The 22,820-nt window shown below is 41.1% G+C and overlaps 1 protein-coding gene across 7 annotated transcripts in view; it reads right to left on the bottom strand.

Moving 5' to 3' along the window:
• Positions 1-12,628, bottom strand: part of ADAM23 (ADAM metallopeptidase domain 23) — a 157,221-nt gene extending 144,593 nt beyond the window's left edge. For 3 of the 7 annotated variants that reach the window (XM_010960112.3, XM_010960110.3, XM_045520506.2), the window contains exons 1-2: positions 12,064-12,623; positions 10,692-10,909 (exon numbers count right to left, since the gene is read on the bottom strand). In XM_010960112.3, the coding sequence (XP_010958414.2) occupies positions 10,692-10,909; positions 12,064-12,277 (432 nt within the window). In that variant the 5' untranslated portion in view covers positions 12,278-12,623. Of the gene's footprint in view, positions 1-10,691; positions 10,910-12,063 lie in introns of all 7 variants that reach the window. The other 4 variants (XM_045520505.2, XM_074364106.1, XM_074364107.1 and 1 more) reach the window with 3 other exon arrangements.
• Between the last annotated feature and the right edge of the window lie 10,192 nt (positions 12,629-22,820).

Raw genomic sequence — 22,820 nt, forward strand, 5'->3', positions numbered from 1 at the left:
AAATAATAACCATTTAATTAAAAAACCCCTTTTATTGCTGTGAAGACCATGTGAATTATACATAGAAAAATGCCTCGATGAAACTGCTGAGGTTCACTGCAAATGAATATTGTATGTGTTACTGCCAGTGTATTGCAGAGGGAGCGCAAGTTGATTGAAGGCATTCTATCTACTTAGCTCAAAAAGTAAAGAGCAAGAAGACACATGGAGGATGTGGGTCGTCTCTAAGTGCCGACTGATTTATGTTATTAATGGAGCCGACCTGCAACACAACTACTCCCTATTATAGTACATGGTATTAGCAGGCCTGCTTACATTAAAGACAGCACAAGGCACCCAACTAAGTGATCCAGGCTGCCACCTGACAATTCCTGAACATGCACAGTGAGGGGAAAGGAAGCACTAGGACAGATCCTGGAATTCAGCAGAGACTCAAATTAATGTCCTCGTGGCTCTGGAATGTTTCTGTGACCTACCTCTAGGTATGCTTAATTAAAAATTAATCTTTAGCCCCACTGGGGTGGAAGGAAGGAAGTGGTCCAGGAGCATGTGACTATCTTGTTCCCCCTACCCACCTAGGATTAAAACTGTGCCAGAATGACTCCCTCATGTGAATACTGCCATACAAACAAGAAAGAGGTGAATGTCCCCAGCTATATAATAATAGATCCAAGCTAAAGGGCAATGCAGCCACCATTAATAGGGTCCCATTTATACTTCTCTGTTCATTGGTTTGTTTGAACTTAAGTCTCTGTAATTAGCGTCCATCAGTAAAGGAGACTTACTTGAATTTCTACCCATTCCATGTCTAAATAGAAAGCTTTGAAAACACTCAGCATTAAGGTAGTTCTTGTTGATAAATAAACATCTTTCACAATAGACTTGAATGTAGATCTCGACTTCATTAATTTGTCATGTTCCAGATGGTGGAAGTAGCCTCTGTCTACTCTTTAGCCGAAGAAGACATCTATATAACAAAACCTTATTTGGAGCACTGAGCCAATTCACAGGTCAGGCTTCTGTCCAGACTGGGTACCCAATGACAGAGAATGCACCTCTCTCTCGTGTTGCTCTATAAAATGCAAAAACCATATCCTGATTTGCTACGAATGAACATAATTGTTTTTAACTTCTCATTATTCTGAGTAAAATACAACTGGATCTATCCTTTTTATAACAATTCCTAGCACTGTATTGGATGAAAATTGTACTAAAGTTATATAAATTCTAAAAACAAAAACTCCTTTGTAAAATGGCAAAATTCAGATGCTCAGTGGATTCTGAATGAATGAATTATGTGAATAAATGAGTCTTTCATTAGGCTACAGGATACCCACGTCATTTGTGAATTAAATACTTTGTGTGAATAAAGCATTATGATTATGTACATTTTTGAGAGGAATAAAATACTTTCATTCAGAAAACTTATTCTCCGGGAGCAATTAATTACTCATATCTTAAAGATGAAGAGGAAGGACCTTCTGAAGCAGGAATTTAACAGTATTTGAACCTGAAACAAAAGCCCGAGAATGCATTAGTGACTGTTTGGGTTATCGCCACTGATGCCAAGGGTTTCCCATAACTAGCCCCAGAGTTTGGACAGATATGAATGGAATCATCCAGACAAAATTACCTCCTGCCACGGACTGACTTTTGGGTAAACAGACCTGGGAAAATGCTGAAAAGGAGAACAGACCAGCAAATGTGTAGCATTCAAAAGTGGGGCAACAGCACTTCTCCAGAGCAATTCGCTCGCTCTCCTTCACTCCACAGGGAAAATTCATCTGCTGAAATCATGCTTCCTGCATGTGGATAAAGGGAGTCACGTGACACACTAAGTGTTCCAGGAAGATTAATCTGTCAGCAGTGGGACTGATGGATTGACAGAGAGAAAGAGAGACAAGAGGCGATGACAAGAACACAATACTGAGGAGGAGGGAAGGATGGGTTCAGGAGAAGCGTCAAGACTTAGTATGTGACTATTTATAGTCAGAAGACGGAGGAGAGAAAAGAATCAGCAATAACTCCTAAGGTTCACTGTTGGGTGGCTGAGAAAATAGCAGTACCACTGAGGAAAAGGAACACGGCAGCAAGGACAGCTCTCTTCCTGATGTGACCCTCAGCCTGCATGATGCCACCAACCCTGGGCAAAGCCACTGAGTGCATAAAAGCGCCTCGGTTATTTTTTGACTGGCTATAGAGAGAAGGACAGTGGCCTAAACTGTTAACGAAACCTCAGAATAAGTGAAGACAGAATGATACCAGTAGTTACACATTAGCAGAAAGGAGCCAATCCACAAGAAGGAAGAGTAGAAAATATTACTTAGGGGCACATACAAGACTTTCAGCAGCACAGTTTACTGCTGGAAGGCATGGCGGCCATCAAATTCATCCAGGGTGAAATGATCAGAAACGGTCCAGGATTTATGGGAGAGAAGAATCAAAGATTAGGGTCCAGATGAGATCGGGCACATTCAGGGTGGTATGGGAGAGAATATTTGCAAATGACACGACCAACAAGGGACTAATTTCCAAAATATACAAACAGCTCTTACAGCTTAATTTCAAAATAAAAAAACCCAATCAAAAAATGGACAGAAGATCTAAATAGACATTTCTCCAATGAAGACATCCAGATGGCCAAGAGGCACATGAAAAGATGCTCAAAATCGCTAATTATTGGAGAAATGCAAATCAAAACTATAGTGAGGTATCACCTCACACCAGGCAGAATGGCCATCATTAAAACAATCTACAAATAATAAATACTGGAGAGGGCGTGGAGAAAAAGGAACCCTCCTACACTGTTGGTGGGAACGTAAACTGGTACAGCCAATATGGAGGACAGTATGGAGGTTCCTTAAAAAAACAAAAATAGACTGACCATATGATCCAGCAATCCCAACTCCTGGGCATATATCCAGAGAAAACCATAATTCAAAAAGACACATGCACCCCAGTGTTCACAGCAGCATTATTTACAATAGCCAAGACATGGAAACAACCTAAATGTCCACCATCGGATGAATGGAGAATGAGGATGTGAGATAGATAGATATGTGTGTATATATATATACACATATGCACACACACACACACACACACACACACACACACACACACACACACAATGGAATATTACTTGGCCATAAAAAGAATGAAATGCCATTTGCAGCAACATGGATGGACCTAGTGATTATCATATTAACCGAAGTAAGTCAGACACAGAAAGACAAATATCATATGGTACCACTTTTATGTGGAATCTAAAAAAAGGAAACAAATTTTATTTACAAACCAGAAACAGAATGACAGACATAGAAAACAAATTATGGTTACCAAAGGGGAAAGGTAGGAAGGAATAAAGTAGCAGCTTGGAATTAACAGATACATATTAGTATATATAACATAGAAAAATAAGAAGAACCTACTGTATAGCACAGGGAACTATATTCAATTTCCTGTAATAAGCTATAATGGAAAAGAATCTGAAAAAATATATATATGTATATATGTGTATGTATAACTGAATCTCTTTGCTATACACCTGAAACTAACATTGTAAATCAACTACACTTCAATAAAAAAGTAAATAAATAAAAATTTAAAAGACTAGGGTCCAAATTCAAACACCTACAGAGGCCAAGCAAGTAACAGAGATGAGGAAGGGTGGGTGGTCGGCAGCAAGGAGTAGGGGTGGGGCACTGAAACAGCACGTGCGCACCTTGTCTAAAGAGGAACCACAGTGGGCAGGTTACTCCCACCCAAGATCACAGGCCCAGTCTTCCAGTCTTCAGGAGAAGCCCTCCCCCCCACCATTCTCTATGTTATTTTATCTTCTTCAAGCACTTGTCAATACCTGAAATCTTTGGGTTGTGTTTATGGTCTGTCTCCTCCCACTAGAAGGTAAGTTTCCTGAAGAGCCACAGAACTGGCACTCCATCTATGCTCAACCAGTGACGTGCTCACCTCCTGATTTGTCAGGATGGAACCATTCGGCACAAAATAAATCCAAACTGTTTATCTCCTCACAGTCTTCACAGCCTTTCACCTTCACTACCTGTCATGCCCAGCATACCCTAGTCTCTCCAGCACGGGCTTGGCAAAGGATAAGACGTGGGTTCGAATCCTGCCTCTGTCTGCCACTTACTAGCTTTCTGAAGACACTAACTGTAAATCTCAACTGCTACATCTACATTCATGTACATTACTGGACTTCTAGAGGAATTAAGTAATTAAGTGAGATTTTTTTAAAACTTACCACAGGGGGAGCGTATAGCTCAGTGGTAAAGTGTGTGCTTAGCATGCACGAGGTCCTGGGTTCAATCCCCAGTACCTCTATTTTAAAAAAAAACCTACTTGTCTCCTGGCCGCCTGAAATTAAATTTTTTTAAATGAAATAAAAAAATAAACTGACTACAAACTAATGGCCTCTGACATTTCCCACACTTGAGTCTCCCTTTCTAACACTCACCACACTGAGCCCTTCCCTGATGCCCCCAAGCAGGCCCAAGTCTTGGGCTGCTGACTGTGGACCCTTCTCCACCCCCGCCACCCTCCACCCTCTGTCTGCCTCTCAAAAACTTACCTCCTAATTGCTCTTTTGAGCCAGCTCGATTGTTTCTTATTCTTTGAGGTTTTCTTTGGCTTTCCCGGGTGTCTACAGCCCTTTGTTCCCACAACGAGCGAGCAACTGCGCGGACAGGAACCACACACCACCACCAGCTGCCTTGTTTCTGACGCCCATCCTGTTCTGAGTACGGGTGGGGACCAAGTGTTACTCTTCCTCACTTTCCCCAGAGTCTGGCACAGTACCCGATTCAAAACAGGTATTCACTAAACAGAACTGGATGCCTCATAAGCATTAAGTCTGATTTACTGGAAACTATATGAGTGGACACCTCAGGCTCCACCGCTGAGAACCTATAGCAATGACAAAATCTCCCACCGGGTCAGCTTGTGGATTAGCCTCGTTAACGGTGCGCAACAGCGATAGGGATGATCTAAGGATTGTTCAGATAGGTATTTTCATGATTTGGGGTAATGTAAGTGTGATTATGCTAATAACTTAAGACCAAAATTCTCTTTCCTGTTGATCTGTCACAGTGCCAACAATCCTTAACGGTAACTTAAGGCTCTTTTGGATGTCAATTTGATTATAACATGAAATTTCATAGAAAGCACCGCACTCTTTCAAACATAGGAGTGTTCAATCATTGATTCATTCAGCAGATTTTACTGACCACTACTATATGCCAGGCATTACAAGTAAAACCATTTCAAGCCTGAATTCTATGTACTACGTTTTTGTAAGGACTGCTCAGGAAGATCTAGAAAACCTGGGAAGGCCGCTGAGGCCAATACAAAAGTTTGCATTACCATATAACCAAATTGTTATCACTCTACCAATTCTATGGACCCTGTGTTTCTTTCTGCTGTCCGACACCAAGAGCAGTGGGGCAGCTGGCTTCTGGGTGGTCAAGAAATGTGGAACCACCCTTGTCCAGAAGGAGAAGAGGAAGTATTAATAATCATTGTAATCTAAATTCGCTTAAACTTCTCTCTTCTGGGTGGAGGTATAGCTCAGTGGTAGAGCGTGTGCTTGGCATGCACGAGGTACTGGGTTCAATCCCCATTGCCTGCCTCCGTTAAGGAAAAAAAAATCTCTCTTCTCTCTCTTCAACCGGGAGTGGTGGGAATATATATGATGAGAAAAGCGACTTTGTTTTTCTAGATTTGCTGCCTAGGCATTTTACAGTATAGAAACTGCTCACACACAGAGTCTGGACATTTAGACAAGAACTTGATTTTAGGAGTTCCATCATAAGTTCCCACTTTGCTTTTCCCAGGCACCTTTTCAAATAATCACTTAGAGTTAAGTCCATGGAAAGTTAGTGACCTCCACCCCAACTACCTTCTAAGTAATAGGTACTTGCTACCCTCTCTGTCTCCTGCTCACAGGTGACCTGGGGTGGAGGACAGCTCTCCTCACCTCACTCACTGCCCCCCTTTCTGGGATCTGTAAGTAATAAATCTTGTGACTCTACTTCTTGTGTGTGGGTGTATTGAACAGTGCCTTCAATCAAAATGACCCAGTGGGTTTCACTTCTCCAAAGTGGGAGCTTGGATGCTGAGGGACCTACATGCCGACTCGTGTGGATGGCTTGTGCCCCCTCATTCAGCAGGTCATAATCTGCATGTTCTTAATACACCAGCTCTGAGTCTCTAACACAGTAGGGAAGGTAACAAAAGACTGAGCCATATCTAAAGTCAAAGGAGATGACTTTCATCTTCCCTCAAACCCTGTGCTGTACACAGTGTACCTCTTCCATCCCTTCTCAACTGCAAGAGAAAAAGAATCCTAAAAAAGTACAATACAAGGCAAGTAAATTTTGACTAAAGGAAAGTTTCAGGAAAAGGTTTGAAGGGGAACAGAATATACCATCCCAAAATATGCCTCTTTGGCATAAGGATTATTTCAGGCTGGTTATTTTTAAGAAACAGCAGACACAGTAGAAGCTCTGTAAACCAAGCAGAAGTTACTCTTTTGTAAGAGACATTTATATTTGTAAGAAATCTCCATTTGTAAGTGTTTCCCTCTCTGTACCAGGAAGAGGAGGATGACTCTAAATCTCCAGAAACACTTTATCAATGTGAAAGGCTATGATTTAAATCTGCTTAACAACCTTACCCTTGTTTACTGTGCTTTTCTTGAGAGCCTCCCATAACTGGCTCCACACCCTGCCACGTCTCATCTTTAGCTGGACAGGTTATTTAAGCTGATGGCTGGGCCATTTCAAAGCTCCTCAGTTTTCCTGGGTCTCTCCCATGTACACAGGAGGCATACATGTTATTAAACTTCTATTGTTCTCCTGTTAACCTGTGTTTTATTACGATCTGTGTCTCAGCCAAGAACCTTGAAAGGTAGAGGAAAAATTTTTTTCTTCCTCCACAGGTTAACTTTCTCAGGAACAGACCTCATAGGATTATCTATGAATGAATGAATGAATGAATGAATGAATGAATGAAGAGATCTAAATTGCTTCTCCCTCTTTATAAACATAGGGTCCATTTTATTAATATATTGAATTAATGGTTAATAAAATGCTTATGTTTAGTAATCATAAAATTCTTTTTATGCTTGTAAAAGTCTCTACAAGTGAAGAAGATAAGTCTTAATAACAAAGCAAAGACTAAATTTTTTCCTTTTCAGACTCTACTACTTCTATATGGGGGTAAACTAACCTCTTGGCAAATAAGGAAAAGTTACAATAAATCATCAGAAAATAAAACTGTCTATAAAGAAACTCAAACTTGGATAAGTGCCAAAAATCAAGGAATGTAACTGTCTAGATCTGAGGTGACCATGTTCCCAGTCTGCTCTGGACCAACTTGGTTAACACCTATAATCCTGGCATAATTATTAAGCATGCCCACTTTCAGTCTCAAAAATGGTGCAGTTTGGACAATAATTTATACATCACTCTATCTGGAGGTAAAAAGATTCCCAAACAATCTTTGATAAAGAAAACTTTAAGGTTTTCAGAAACACCAGTATTAACAGTGGTGCTTTACACAGCCAGCTTTTAAACTCACCAATTTGGAAAGAGTTAATAAACATTTTAACTTTCACAGCTATAAAGTAGTAAGGCCTGATCAACTCTGAATATTTATGAAATAAATAGAGTTCTGTCTGGCAACCTATATCTGGGAATTTCCCTCTTCACCTCTACCCCCCAATCAAGGGATCCAGGAGATTGGCACAGTGATTCAGCATTTCTAAGACATTCATTAAAATGTGCTTGAGTGCCATGAAATCAGAGGAGGAAAAAAATGGTATACAATACACAGATATTAAAATCAAAACGTTTTTTATAAAAGCAAAAATAATGAAATCCTGTAAGTTCTCTCTCACTGAAACATTTGTAAAGCAGCTGAATGAACAAGTATCTCTCATAACTATTCTTAGGTAAGTCATCCAAAGATACAACAGAAAGCAGAGGGAACTAATTTTTTTTGTTTTTTGTTTTTTGTTTTGTTTTGTTTTGTTTTTTGTCAACTAGTTCAAGAGATGCTTCCAGACAGAAGTGCAAGAGAAATCACAGAACACATAGGGAAGTTTCAGGGAACCCACCATAAGGAAGAACACTGTTTACATCTGTATGAGGGCGCTTTTAAGAATCTTGCTTATCTCATTTTTGTTAACTCCTGGAGGACAGACCTTGTCTTGTTCATCCTTGTACCCCTTATCTCTTACCTCTGAATCTTTAGCATACTACTTTGCACATGAGATATATCCAACAAATGCTTGTTCAATCAAACAAGTAAGAAAGAGGGAAAATGCTTTCAAACATAATTTCCACGTAAACATTTTTTAAGGTAAAAGAAATGGAAGTGGAGACATAATATCATTCCAACAGCAAGTATGCGCTCTATAGTCGGAAATCTATTCCTCTACATGAGTAGTGGGTGAAGTTTTAACAATCTTATTATTATAAAAATTCAGATATATTGTAGTCAAACCAAGTCCCAACAAAGAAAGCAAACACATAAGATTAGACTAGAAGACTAGAGTTAGCCACAGCCACCAACACCTGCGTTATTAAAAGTGTTCCACTGACGTCTCAGCTCAGGAGGGTTTGAGCATTGTTTATAGGCTTTGAGGTCATTTTTTCTCTTCCTCCACCACCCTATGCAAAGACACTGGAGTTCGAGAATTTGTCACTTAAGCACAGAAGATCATATTAATTAGTACAAAAACCATAAAATGAGCCTCAATGCTTTTATCAAGAGGATCTTGGATTCTTCTTCCTTAAAGACACTGTCCACTCCCATCAACGAGACAAATAAGTACACATGACCCAGGAGTCAACCTGTTAAGTTACATTGAAGAAGATAGGAAAAGGACTGTGAGAACAGAGACCCCAGCCAAAGCGGGGGGTAGCCACTTCACAATGCAATACTTCACAACACAATACTTCACAATGCAATACTTCACAATAGATGCGACGTTAACTTTTCTAATAATATCCAATATGAAGGAAGTATTTTCTCAGAAACCTGACTTGTAAATATTAAGGCCTCTTGAATTTTTTATCAGCTGTTTCACAACCTTGGGATCACCTAAAGGCCTTAAATGTCTAACTCCCCATTTGTCCCCATTTACTCCCAAGCGGGAATAAGTACTGTTACCACTTGCCTATATTTTAGAAAACTAATAAAACACAATGATGCAAACCAGAGATACTCTTCTTCAATTCTGGATGTTTAGACAAGGACTGCTCATCTCAACTGAACAGGTATGATCTGTAGGGTTCAGAACGAGCTTCCCCAAAATGTGTCACTTTTGCATGAGGATTATTTTGAGCTAAAGACACAGTCTAGACACTGCAGGTTCAAAAGAAACTACTGCCCCTCCCTTAACTACCTAGAAGAATTTAAATTGAGGATTTTTCTGAGAAAAGAATTATTACCAGAGATAAATTTTATCTAAGTGGCCCCATCTCTGTAACAGGGCAAACATCTAACTACCAAACATCTGCTCTTTTTATCATCTTCTGAATGACCCTGCTGTCCTTGGAAGCCCCAGGCCCCTATGCCATTCCTTAGCTCACGGTGGTATATATACCTCATTTTACTTTTCTGTCTCTGAACCTCCCATATATATGGGGCCTCGAACCCTCTCATGTATATATACAAAACTAAATTTAATTTTCTCCTGCTAATCTGTCTCATGTCAATTTAATTCTTGGAGCAGCCAGAAGAACCCAGAAAGGTAAAGGAAAGTTTTCTTCCTCCCTGACAAGCCCAAAGTAAAATATTTGACATACAGACTGTATTTTCTGCTCCTAATAAAGAAAAGAGGCACTGGTAACCTATTGTGGAAATCTGCTTGGGGTCCAAAATAGTATTAACTTAAATAATGACTAGTAAGCAATAAAAAAGATCCCTTAAACTCTGGTTATTAAGCACCTTCATCCTCAATTGAATGCCTTTTGAAAAATCAATGACACTTTCTGAACCGATCGGAAAGTAAATCACCTGTCCCCAGTGAATGTAGACAAAGTCTGGAAGGACTGTGCTGACCAAAACTGGTCTCTATATTATATAAACAGTTTGTTTCTAGTCATCATAATCCTTTAAAATGTTACATAGTTTACCTACTATAGGAAAAATATTTTTTTTCCTGTTGACCAATTAAAGAAGGAAAGAGGTTGTTTTAAACTTAAATACTCAATTTCTAGATGAAAGACTGATGGGAAATCTGCAGCCCAACAGCTTCTTAGAGCAATCTCTGGGCACAGACTGAAAACAGTTTTCATCATGGGAGGTAGTCTACTGCACCCTTACATAAAGCCTCACAGATAAAAGTCAGGACCATAAACACATTTACTTAACTACTGTGTGGTGTTTAATGCGCCTAAAAGAAAAATGGACCACACTTTAGCTGTTAAACTTATAAAGCCATAAGAAAATTCCAATCTCAGTTTAGAGTCAGAGGACAGACCAAAAGCAATCCTATTCCAGTAGATCCCAGGTTAATTCCCTCCAGTTTCTCCCCTATCACAATATTAATTGGTTTCCTAATAAAATGCTTCAGTAAAATTTGTGAAATCAGATTCTGGCAGAAAATCAAATCAAAGGAAAACTCTTCATGGCAGCTACTTTTCCATACCCAGCCCCTTGCCTACCTTGTTATGTTTTTGCTGGTGTCTCGCCTTTGTGTCAAGAACATGGTAAGGGCTTTCCGAGTCTTGGTTGATGTAATATATGAGTCTTGAAGGCAGGGTGATTTCTTTCTGCATTGCATTGCTGTAACTGATATTACTGCTGCTATTCTGTTGCAATGTGTTGTCTTCATCTGCCAGGACTCCCAAAATTTTTTCTGCAGTTTCATTCCAGTGCGGAGCTGGGGGGGAGGGGGGTCACAAACATACACAAACACACACATATATACCCAATGAATACATAAGCACTAAGGTGTATTTCTTCCATTAAATTGCAAAAACAAAGTTTTCTGCTTACAAAGCAGGTAAGAACTAAAGACACAGTAAAGAAAGTTATTGCAACAATGAAATGGCCTGGATAGGTTAACAGCCAAAAAGGCTTACACAATACTGTACTGTTTATTTTGATTTATGTTTTATATGTACATTTCTAAAATATATAAAGTCTCAAATCTATAGTTTCAAGTGAGCGGGGTGGATGGAGAATGGACTTGAAGGAAGAGTCATGAAATGAACATGCTCAAAGGTTCTGACCCTCATCTGCACCCCTTCTGAGTCTACAGAAGCTCAGTGGAACTCTGACTAGGAGTATCCCACCTGAGGGCTAAGAACGCTCCTAAGATAACTTGAGTGCAGAACTCATGATCATGGAATGTTAATTGATTCATTTAACACAATGGGCAATTCCCTTTTCTTTTAACTTTGAGATGAGCACAAATCCTTTGCCATAGAGGGATGCAGATGCTGGCAGCTTTCCAATTCCTTTTTATTTTCCTGCTAAGACCAGCTTTCTGCTGTCACTGATTTCCAATCAATGTATTGAACATTATATTATCTTAATTGTTCATTATAATGACAAGCATTTTGAGAAATTACAAACCAAAGGTTTATATCCTCGAAGTTTCCCTCCCCCACCTATAATTCCAACAGCAATGAATAAACCCACTAGGCAATTTGAGGAAACACATTACCAGTATTATCATTACACCCTCCCGCATTCGCGTTCAGGCTCCACCAACCAAGAAAAAAACTTGCTCCCTCGCTGTATTTCCCATCCACCGGTTTCCCCAAGTTGCACAAAGATCAGTTAGGGTCCCCGCATTCACTAAATACCTTCCAGTGGAACGACAATAATTTAGTGAATGCAACACAAATGGACTTCAAAAAGTGAACTGGCATGAACGAGGGTTTGGGAATGAGAGAGGTGGACCGGCAGGGAGGCTCGGAAAGGCCGAGCCCTGGATATGTCCGGGGCGCACGGACTCTCGTGCCCTCCGCTTTCCTCTGCAGGGCCCCGTGGGCAATGCAATGCAAAGGGCACCGGGGCCATACCCACCGCTGGGTGCAGCAGCCCCCCAGGCGCGGGGCCGGAATGAGGCGGCGAGTGGAGGCAGCAGGAGAAGAACGAGGAGCAGGCGGCAGGGCGGCAAGCGGGCCAGGGCGCGGATGGGCGCCGGGCCGGCGGGGCCGCCGCGGGGGCCGCTGGAGGCTAGGGGCAGGCTGCAGCCCGCGAGGGGCGGCCGCCGGGAGCTGTTGCCGGGTGGCTTCATGGCTCATAGCGCCCGGGCGCCGCTCCGTGTGGCCAGCAAGAGCGCCGGGCTAGGCTGCGGGGAGGTTGCGGGCGGAGCCGGTCACGCCGGCTCGGCGCGCATGGTGCGGCCGCGGACAGGGGGGTCGCGGCTCGGGGCTCGGGGCTGGGCGGCGCCCCCTCCCCTGCTCGCCTCCAGCCCCTCCCGGGGCTGCCGCTGAAGAGTCCGGGGGTCCCAGTCGCTCCGCCAACTTGGAGCCTCCCCAGATGCTCCTCCCTCCCTGCGGCGGGCGCGGCTGTTCCAGCGACTGCGGGGGCTGCTGCTGGGGCTAAGGATGCTCCGGAGACGGGCGGGAGCGAGCGGCGCGGGGGCGCGCGGCGCGGGCGTGCGCCCCGCCCTCGAGAGCGCGCCGAAGCGCGGCTTCGCGCCCTGATGCTGATGCTGATGCTGTTGCCTGGCACGGGACGCACTGCGCATGCTTTTTTGTGGAAGAAAAGGGAGGGGAGGTGGAAAAAGCAGCAGAGTGATGCAGCAACCCAGGCAGCATCAGAGGTGACGGTGGCACCTCCAGAGGTGGGGGCGGGGGAGGGAGGAAGCTGGTAGTCAGGGATTAGCCAGGGGGCAAGAAAGAAGAGTGTGGGGGTTTCCAGACCTGAATGATCTGTAGGAAACCACCAGCCAGAGAAATCGACCGGCCTTTTCCACCACCCTAGACCTGACTTAACCCCCTCCCATTTCAACCCCCTCCTTCTCGGGAAAAACTAAGGCCAAGCATTTCCTTCCTAATCCTTTATTTATTTCCTTCCTGCAAATATGTATAAAGGATTGCAGTCGGAGAGGTAAAAATAGCGCTGCTCCTCATTCAGCTCGCTGGCAGCGCGGGGAACGAGGGCTGGGAAGCACGTCCGCGCGAGGCAGGCTGGCGGGCGCGCTGACGCCCTGCGGCCTCGCAGAGCGGGACCTCGGGAGCAGGGATCCCCCAAGCGGGGCGCTCCGCCTGGTCTCTGTCGCCCGGCCTGTGCGTAGGGGCTCTGCGGAAAGCAGATGAAGCTCAGAAGTTCAGACAGGATGACTGGACGTATTCAGGAAGGATTTATAAATTCTGGCGTGGAAGAAATACGGAGATTAGAAACCGAGTGTGTGGCAGCTATCATGGGAAATCCAGTATTTGTCAAGTCTGTGGGTGGGCATGCATCAGAGTGCACATCTAAGATTTTAAGATCCGATCCTGACTTCTGCGGAGAAAAGAGATTTTTCTCTTACGCTGTAAAAAATGAAAGAAAAAAAATTCCCTGATTTGGGTGGATTAGCGGCCACTAAATCCGATGGTTTCAAATTAGGGCCTGTGGCATATTTCTGCCCCAAAACATAAAGCAAGCATTCATTTATTCACCTTCCCAATGTTAGTCTGAGTAATAGTATCATTATCCGTTGTTTGTATTTAAAAGTGAGCTAACATCTACTTTGGGGGATCAAGAATTCTACAATGGGGGAGGGGGCAGGGTATAGCTCAGTGGTACAGTGAGGGCTTAGTATGGAGGAGATCCTGGGTTAAAATCCCCAGTACCTCCATTAAAAAAAAAATTAAAATACATAAACCTAAATACCTCCCCCCTCAAGAAAAATCAATGTGCAAAAATCAGTTGTTTCTATACACAACAATCTGAAAAAGAAATAAAGAAAAAATATCATTTACAGTAGTATCAAGAAGTAAAAATTTTAAAAAAGAATCCCACAATAACAAGAAAGGATTGATATAAGACACCATAGCAATGACAGGACAGGTGTTGTTAGCTGTCTTCTCCACCCCCATTTAACAGAAAGGGAAGAGGGAGAGAGAGCAAAAGAAAGACAAGACAGACACACACAGAGAGACCAGAGATCTCAGAAGTGTTAGGGAGTTAAATACTAATATTAGCTCTTCCTCGCTGTAAAGGATATTAATTTGTTATCACACATTTATTAATGTGAACTTGTAATTGATGCTACGTCCCCCAAATGTGGGCAGCAACAGTTTCCCTTTTGGCTCAGTTTGTGTCTCTAGAACCTAGCATTATGTTTGTGGCACAGAGAAGGCTCTCAGAAAATATTTCCTGAATGAATAGACTAGTGGGTAGGGCACGTAGCAGGAATCACACTGAGGCAGGCTGGTGATCACTCCCACCTCCCCACAGTTCCTGCTTGCAGCTCAGTGTTCTTAATGGTCTCTCCCTCAAGACAAGCATTCCTAGCTACGTTTTCCCAATTTATATTTGATATAATGATATAATCCTGGAAAAGGGCTCAGGGGAAGGGAGGTGGACAAGGAATACGAAGGGGAAAGGAAAAGCAAAAGATGGCCAGATATAAAGTTATTTAAAGGCATCTCTTGCAATTGAGCGACAACCTCTCAAAGCCTCTTCCAATAAATAAAGCCATGAGTCATGCTGGACCACCTGCACACCCACCAGTCAGCAGCCACCATCCCATGCACTTGGGAAACAGAATAAGGACTCAATTCCATTTCTAGTAAAGAACGGGAATGTTTGCAAAGAAGGATGTTGTCTGTTGCACTATAATCAAAAACTGCATTTATTTACAGAACTTTAATATTTTCAAACTCAGCTGCAGACAAGATGATGTATCAGTAAATGAGAGAGTGAGTCAGAGAAGAAGTAAATCACTCAGAAAAAAAAAGTACTGAAAGTTTGGCCCTTAAACCATATATTTAAGGGAAGGGTAAAAAACAGAACCAGGTATTCTTTAAGTGGTTAAATTGTTCAATTTAGTAATATTCTCATTAGGTAGTTTGAAATTTGTATTGTTACAGAGTTTAGTTCTAAATATTCTCCTCTGCGCTCATAATATTTAGTAATTTTGTTCACCACCATCTATTGCTTTGCTCTGTATTCATGTCTGTGCATTTCACCTTTCCCCTGTCAAAAAACACTAAGAGCTAGGCTGCATCTTGGTCATCCCTGATCCCCAGAGCCTAGCAGAGTAACTGGAATGGAGTCAGCATTTGATAAATGTGTCCTGGGTAAAGGGGCACTCACAGGTAGGAGAGGGAGGGGTTCAGCAAGCTGGACTGAAACGAAGAGGGATGTACCAGAAGTTTGAGTGCTGCAATAACTGGTTAGACACGCACGCTGCATCCCAAGAGCATCAGGGATGGCTGGAGTGGCCTGGTCAACGAGGTAGACGTGGTAGTGTTGTAGCTGTAGGTGAAGGCAAGTGGCCAGGCGGTCCATGGGAAGAAAATTACAGCAAGCAACATGGACACTAAGTGAACATAATAAAAGATGTGTGTGAATGGTGTCCGGAAAGGGTGGCTGTCCTCACAAAAGTGGTTCAGCTGGGCTGGTTAGAAAAGAAACCAGAAGTCCTCCCTTTGCTTAACATCTGTTGCAGGGAGCAGAACTGGACTTGCTATGAAACCAGTGAGAAAACTGGGTCTGAACACGAGCAAGTAAAAGGCAGGGGTGGAAATACTAGATCTGAAAGGCATCTGCCTCAACAGGGCTGAGATGCTGGGGAAGAAGGCAGAAAAAGGGATCACAGAAGAGGGGCCTTGGAAGGTGAAAGCAGGTGAAAAGTAGGGCAACGGAGCAAAGCAGAGTCACAAGAGCAATTAAAGTGGAAAAATCACTTGACCAAAGAGCCAAGGTCAAAGAAGGTGTGCAGCAAATCAGTGCATGGTGATGATGCTGAGGGGCGGTCTAGGGGAGTGAGAGCTCCGGCTCAAATACGGACGAAAGGGCAGAACCCTTTGATTTGAGAGCAGCTCCATCAGAGAGCTGGCTGGGAGCAGAGAATTCTGTTACGGAATCTGCTCTGGGAGGTTTCTCATTCTCTTTTTAGACTGGCTGTGAAGACTGATTTTACAAGTGGAAATGAATGCTTCCAAGGAAAGAAGTGTGATGAGAAAAACAACTTTTGTTTTCCTGACTTGCTGCCTAGGCGTTTTACAGTAGGGAAATCCTGCTCACATCCAGAGTCTGAACGCTCAGATAAGGGCTTGACTTTAAGAGTCCCACTTTAAGTTCCTGCTTTGCTTTTCCCAGGCACCTTTTCAAATAATCACTTAAGAGTTCAGCCCGTGAAAATGAGTGACCTCCGCCCCAACCACTTCTAAGTGATAGGTACTTGCTACCCTCGCTACCTCCTGCTCACAGGTGACGTGAGATGGAGGATTGCCCTTCCCCCTCCCTCACTCACTGCCTCCCACCCCTTTCTGGGATCTGTAAGTAATAAATCTTGTGACTCTACTTCCTTTGTGTGGGTGTACAGAAACTGTGCCTTCAATCAAAATGATCCTATGGGTTTCACTTCCCCAAAGTGGGATCTTGGGTGCTGAGAGAGCTACCTGCTGGCCCTGTGTGGGTGGCTTGTCCCCTACCCCACTCCCACCCCAAGGTCATAATCTGCATGTTCTTAGTTCAATACACCAGCTCCAGCTTCTCAATGCAAGACAGTGAACTTCTGGCTGAAAGCAAAACATGAGTGAGCTCTGTTTTTGGTACTTTCCACATGGTTCTGGGGGTCAGCAAACATTTTCTATAGAGACCCATACAGCAGATATTTTAGGTCTTTTTGGCCATATGGTCTCTGACGCATATTCTTGGTCTTATTTTATTTACAATCCTTTAAAAAATATATAAAAATCATGCAGACTGCAGGCCCTAGTTTGTCAACCTACCACTTTTAACATGCCTTAAGGTTGAAATTTTTCATCACCTGCATTATCTCCTATGCTTATGAGCAGAAAAGCACATGCCACAATGTACCTAACTCAACTTCAAAACAGCTAGCTCTTCACTGATCTTTACTATTTGTTTCATCAGTAAGTAGTTGCTTAATTCTTAATAGACATTCATCACTTGAAGGGATTCCTAAGGAAAAAAAGCATTTCTTCATTTAGAGATCGTTTCCAGACTTGGACAATGGAGGGTAATGTCAGAAATCATTCATCAAAAAAATACAGATACTGAAGAGATTATAGCCTTTCCTTTTGTTTTGCCAAGGTGTATTTTCCGGTGAACAGAGGGATGCTGAATGGAAGCTACAGACAAGACAGGTCAGAGATGGAGTAACACAGCCCTTCTTGGAGCCCGTCACCGTAGCTGCTCTGCCTGTGTTCTTCAGACTCAGTCCTGATGAGCAGCTGCAAGGGAGCATGTCCAGTCCCCAGACACAGAGGTGCACAGGTAGCCTTCAAGTTCATGAGAAATAAGTCTGCAAGTCTATCTTAAATACACCTCTGCTCATTCTGAAGGATAAACCACAGTGGGCCAGCATCAGAAGTCAAGGTGTGACTTACTCTAACACTACCGGGAAAAGCAAAAGTATTAAATCACCAAAACTGCCAGGGTCACAGACATTTTTGGTGGAATCATTGAAAGGCAAGAATGTATGAAAGTGTCAAAGTCTGAAAGTATATGAAGACACCCCAATGTTCATAGCAGCACTATTTACAATAGCCAAGACATGAAAGCCACCTAAGTGTCCATCAACAGATGACTGGATAAAGAAGTATACACACACACACACACACACACACACACACACACACACACACACACACACACTGGAATATTACTCAGGCATAAAAAAGAATGAAATAATGCCATTTGCAGCAACATGGATAAACCTAGAGATTATCATACTAAGTGAAGTAAATTAAAGAAAGATAATCACCATATGATATCATTTATACATGGAATCTTAAAAAAAATGATACAAATGAACTTATTTACAAAACAGAAACAGACTCCCAGACATAGAAAACAAACTTATGGTTACCAAAGGGGGGAGAGGGGAGGGATAAATTAGCAATTGGGATTAACAGATACACACTACTATATATAAAATGAACAACAAGGACCTACTGTATAGCACAGGGAACTGTATTCAGTATCTTGTAATAGCCTAAAATGGAAACAAATCTGAAAAAGAATAGATTACATATATGTATATATATAACTGGCTCACTTTGCTGTACACTTGAAATATTGCAAATCAACTGCACTTCAATTTGAAAATCAATTGTTTTTTAAAAATATGAAGAAAAATAACCACTGAAGACATGTAAAGTTAAATTCTTAAAGGATGTTATGTTAAATGAGGGTTAAGTAGGAATTCCTGACAGAATAGGATAAATTTAAAGAACAGTTGATTTTTTTCTCCAGCACATAAACATTAGGCTAGTTTACCCCGGTTTGGTGCACTGACAAGCTGTAGTACAGAGGGATAAACAAGCATGTCATGATGATCTGTGGTGATGACATATGCTAAACAAAACTTGGAAGAATTGTGTATTAAGAATAATCAGTGAGGCAACATGTAATTAAGCCCTCACTGGGTCACAGAGCAGTACTTGGAGTTTCTGCAGAAATAAACTGCCAAATACAAATTGGAGAAAGGGACCCTCAATGACTTTCTGAGTTTGCAAGTGAATTTTATCTGAAAAGGTTAGAATCCCATGAACAGTATTAATATACTAACACTAATCCCTACCATTTGCATAACAGCAATAGCTAAGCCCTTTAATAATGTCTGTTTTAATCATTCCTGTCAATTTACATATCACAAAGTGCTCTTACCTGTTCTGTTTTATTTGATCTTCAGTTCTGTGACACTGAGAGGAGGGTTATTACTATTCTTTTCAGGAGCTCCATCTTGGATGCAAGGACCTGAAGGCCCTCTGGTTTCTGCAGTTATCCTCAATCCTGGCTGCACTTAAATCACCGGGAAAGCTTTAACAATCTCATGATGTCTGAGTATTTGGAATCTTCAAGACTGGAATCCAACATCAGTGTTTTGAAAATCCCCCAGTTTAAATGAATGGGAAGCAGAGTTAAGATACACTGAATAGAAGGATTTCCCAAGATCACACAGGTGCTCAACATCAGAACTAGAGTTGGAACCCTGAATTCTAGTCCTGTGCTAGTCTCAAGGTCTTCTTCCCTATTTCTGCTTTTATAGCAAGTTAACCCTGAACAAGGAAAGCTTTAAAAATTAGCTTAGTGCAACTGCTGCAGGATGTGAGAAAATACAAAATGAAAAAAGATTTGAGCCAGAAGTTACCTTTGAGGTCATCTAAGAGTGCAAATCCATTGCTGTCCAATTGTAGAAACTAAGATGCAGGTTTAAGGTCATTGCTCAAGGACACATCAATCTATGGCAGAGTTGGGACTGGATTTAGATTTCCCTTTTCCAGGTTTTCCAGTACTTTACGTAGTGCTTTGTAAATGGTTTGTTTTAAAAAAAAAAAAAATTTCCTTGCCAAAATCCTGGTCAGTCTGCAATGTAGTTCATTTCCGGTCTACGACATGACATCGCTTTGTAAAGATAAGCAAGGATATAGCTATGAGATCTGGGCCCCAACAGCATCCGTTCCTTTAAGCCCAGTTCCATAGTTCGGCAGCATAAAACAGTCTCACACAGCAGCATGGAGGCAGCCCAATATGAAAAAAAAAAGTGTGGGGAAGGTCCCGCGTATCTTTGGAGATAACTCATCCAAATATCTGTTGTTCTCCTACTGCTCTTGTCTTTTGTGTCTAAAATATTCCCAAGGGGCAGTTTTTTCATCCAATGACTTTCTTGTAATACCCTCAGGATATATTAAGAATTCAACAAGGGCAGCTTCTTAAATTGTGTTTTAGGTAGTACCAAATTTGGCGAGAAGCAAAAAAAAAAAAAAAAAACAAGAAATAATAAAAATAAAATAATAAAGAGAAGAAAGAGGAAGAAGAGAAATTAGTTCTGAAGCACCTACGATGTGCCAGATATAAGCACTTTCCCTGGATGAACTCATTTAATCCTCATGTGATTCTGCAAAAGAGCTACTATTACTACCCCCGTTTTGACTGATGACCACACTGAGGCTTGCAGAAGTTAAACAATTTATCTAAGGTCATGTGACTGCTCAGAAGCAGGGCTGGGTTGGGAAGCATGTTTGTCTGACTCCAAAGAATAAACTCCCAACCACACCGTGATGACACACAAACATTAACAATTTATCAAGTGTAATAATAAAATTCACCAAATAATTACTCAGATTCTATCCTCTACACAGTCCACATTTAATTAGCAATGAATTTTGTTTGAAACTAGAGCTGAAAAACACTGATGCCATATAATCTATTTGGCCACAGCCAAAACAAAACACCTGAAACAGTGTCTTCAAAGGACCTGTAATGTTTTGAAATCATGGCACTTGGCTGTAAATAGAATTTTAAATTTTATTTTTATCTGTTTAAACCACTAACACATTGATCCATACATGGAACTGTTCTGAATTATGTTTCTAACCTTGTATTAGAGATTTTTGAATGTAGCCATTCTATACAATTATGTGTATAATTCCAAAACAAAACCTAATATGGTTCAGATATTTGTTTCTTACACTGACATATCATTCCACAAGAGAGTACCAGCAGCCTCACTTACCAGATAACTTAATTTTCTCTAAATTTTAAATCAACCAACATAGCCACCCATTAAATTTAGCTTAGCTATAATTAGCAACATTTATTAATCTACCCCTATCAAATAATATTAGCTTTTACCAAGGTACTAACATGCTCAGATTTTTAATGATATAACCAAAAATGCTTAAACCCTGATCAACAGTCATTAAATATTTTTATTCTTCTGTTGTTTCAAGGCAAAAAGAGCCACTAACACATAGCTCCTAGATCACATAACACGCTTTTGTACAACTTTGGTTATTTACTCTACTACAACACATAAGTTAAAGGAAAACTAGCTATAATATTCCTATTAGCTTGTCATGGAATTAGACTATCCAGGTCATGGATGGCTTAGAGATGGAAAACAAATGATAGAGGCAGATAATCACTTCTCTAGAAGAAAAAGATAAATTCTAGGATTCTCCAGAATCCAATTCTAAGATTTCTTTTGCAAAATTAGCTGAGGGATAGATTGCATGATGAAAATGCCCTTGTAGAAAACATTAAGTTCTTCCATGTAATAAAATGTTTGGGTGACCTGAGACAAACTATAATAAAATTTTTTGAGGCTGTGTGACCTGGTCAAGAAAATTAAGAAAAGAATCTCAATATCAACAAGTAAGTTTTGGAAAATTCATCTAAACTGTGTGTCTAAATGTCTATCCATCCCACCTTCAAATATCACTGCACACATAGTATTGCAGCTTGCAATAACACACACATGCAAACACTCACACAGACTCCTTCAGCATCAACATGGGAAGCAGATTATGGCATTGACTATCCTTGAATGAAACAACTTTATCTAAAAATACCAATAAAACAATACCAAGTAGGAAATAATGATCAGAATTACACCAAACTATGATGTATAAGTCCTATAAAAAATTAGATGTGATCCAGGAAAAAGCATTTTTTTAAGGAGGGAAGGATTTTTTTTTTATTGAAGTATAGTCAGTTTATAATGAGTCAATTTCTGGTGTACAGCATAGTGTTTCACCCATACATATACATACATATATTCCTTTTCATATTCTTAGGAAAAAGCATTTTTACACGACCAAGTTGTCGGCAGATGAGAACAACCTGAAAAGATAAGAAGCACACATTCTGGCAAGATAAAGAATGAGAGGGGATATTTTCAAAGACTTTAGAAATCATGGACAGTGTAGATAAGTTGAACATAACCTAAAATATTTTAATGAAGGGGTAGCATCTGAAATTCAAGAAAGAAATTTTGAGCAAATAAGTAATACCATACATGGACCCCTCTTGAGAAATCTCCTTGGGCAAACACCCCCTCTTCTGAAAACACTGAGAATTAAGTTCCCATGACTATGCTGATACTTTATGGTCCTGCTCCCCTACCTCATTGTGGCCAATCAAGTCCTTGCTTGAGACTTCTTAAAAATCAAAACTATTTTTTAAGAGCAGTGTAAGGTTCACAGCAAAACTGAGAGGAATGTACAGCAATCTCCCCTACACTTCCTGCTCCTACAAATGCATAATCTCATACAGCTCAATATCAAAAAAACAAGCAACCTGTTTTAAAAGTGGGTAAAAGACCTGAATAGACTTTTTTTCCAAAGAAGACAATATAGATGGTTAAATGGCACGTGAAAAGATGCTCAACACTGCTAATTATTACAGAAATGCAAATCAAAACCACAATAAGGTATCAACTCACACCTGTCAGAATGGCCATCATCATAAGGAACACAAATAACAAGTGTTGGAGAGGATGTGGAGAAAAGGGAACTCTTGTACACTGGTGAGACTGCAAATTGGTGCAGCCACTATAGAAAATAGTATGGAGGTTCCTCAAAAAACTAAAAATAGAACTATTATATGATCCAGTAATTCCAGTAATTTGGTATATATCTGAAGAAAATGAAAACACTAATTTGAAAAGACACATGTACCCCAATGTCCACAGCAGAACCAATTACAATGGCCAAGACATGGAAGCAACCTAAATGTCCATCAATGGATGACTGGATAAAGACGTTGTGGTATATTTACACAAAGGAATACCACTCTGCCATAAAAAAGAATAAAATAATGCCATTTGCAGCAACATGGATATACCTGGAGATCATCATACCATGTGA

The sequence above is a fragment of the Camelus bactrianus genome, chromosome 5 (assembly GCF_048773025.1).
Source record: "Camelus bactrianus isolate YW-2024 breed Bactrian camel chromosome 5, ASM4877302v1, whole genome shotgun sequence".
NCBI lineage: Eukaryota > Metazoa > Chordata > Mammalia > Artiodactyla > Camelidae > Camelus > Camelus bactrianus.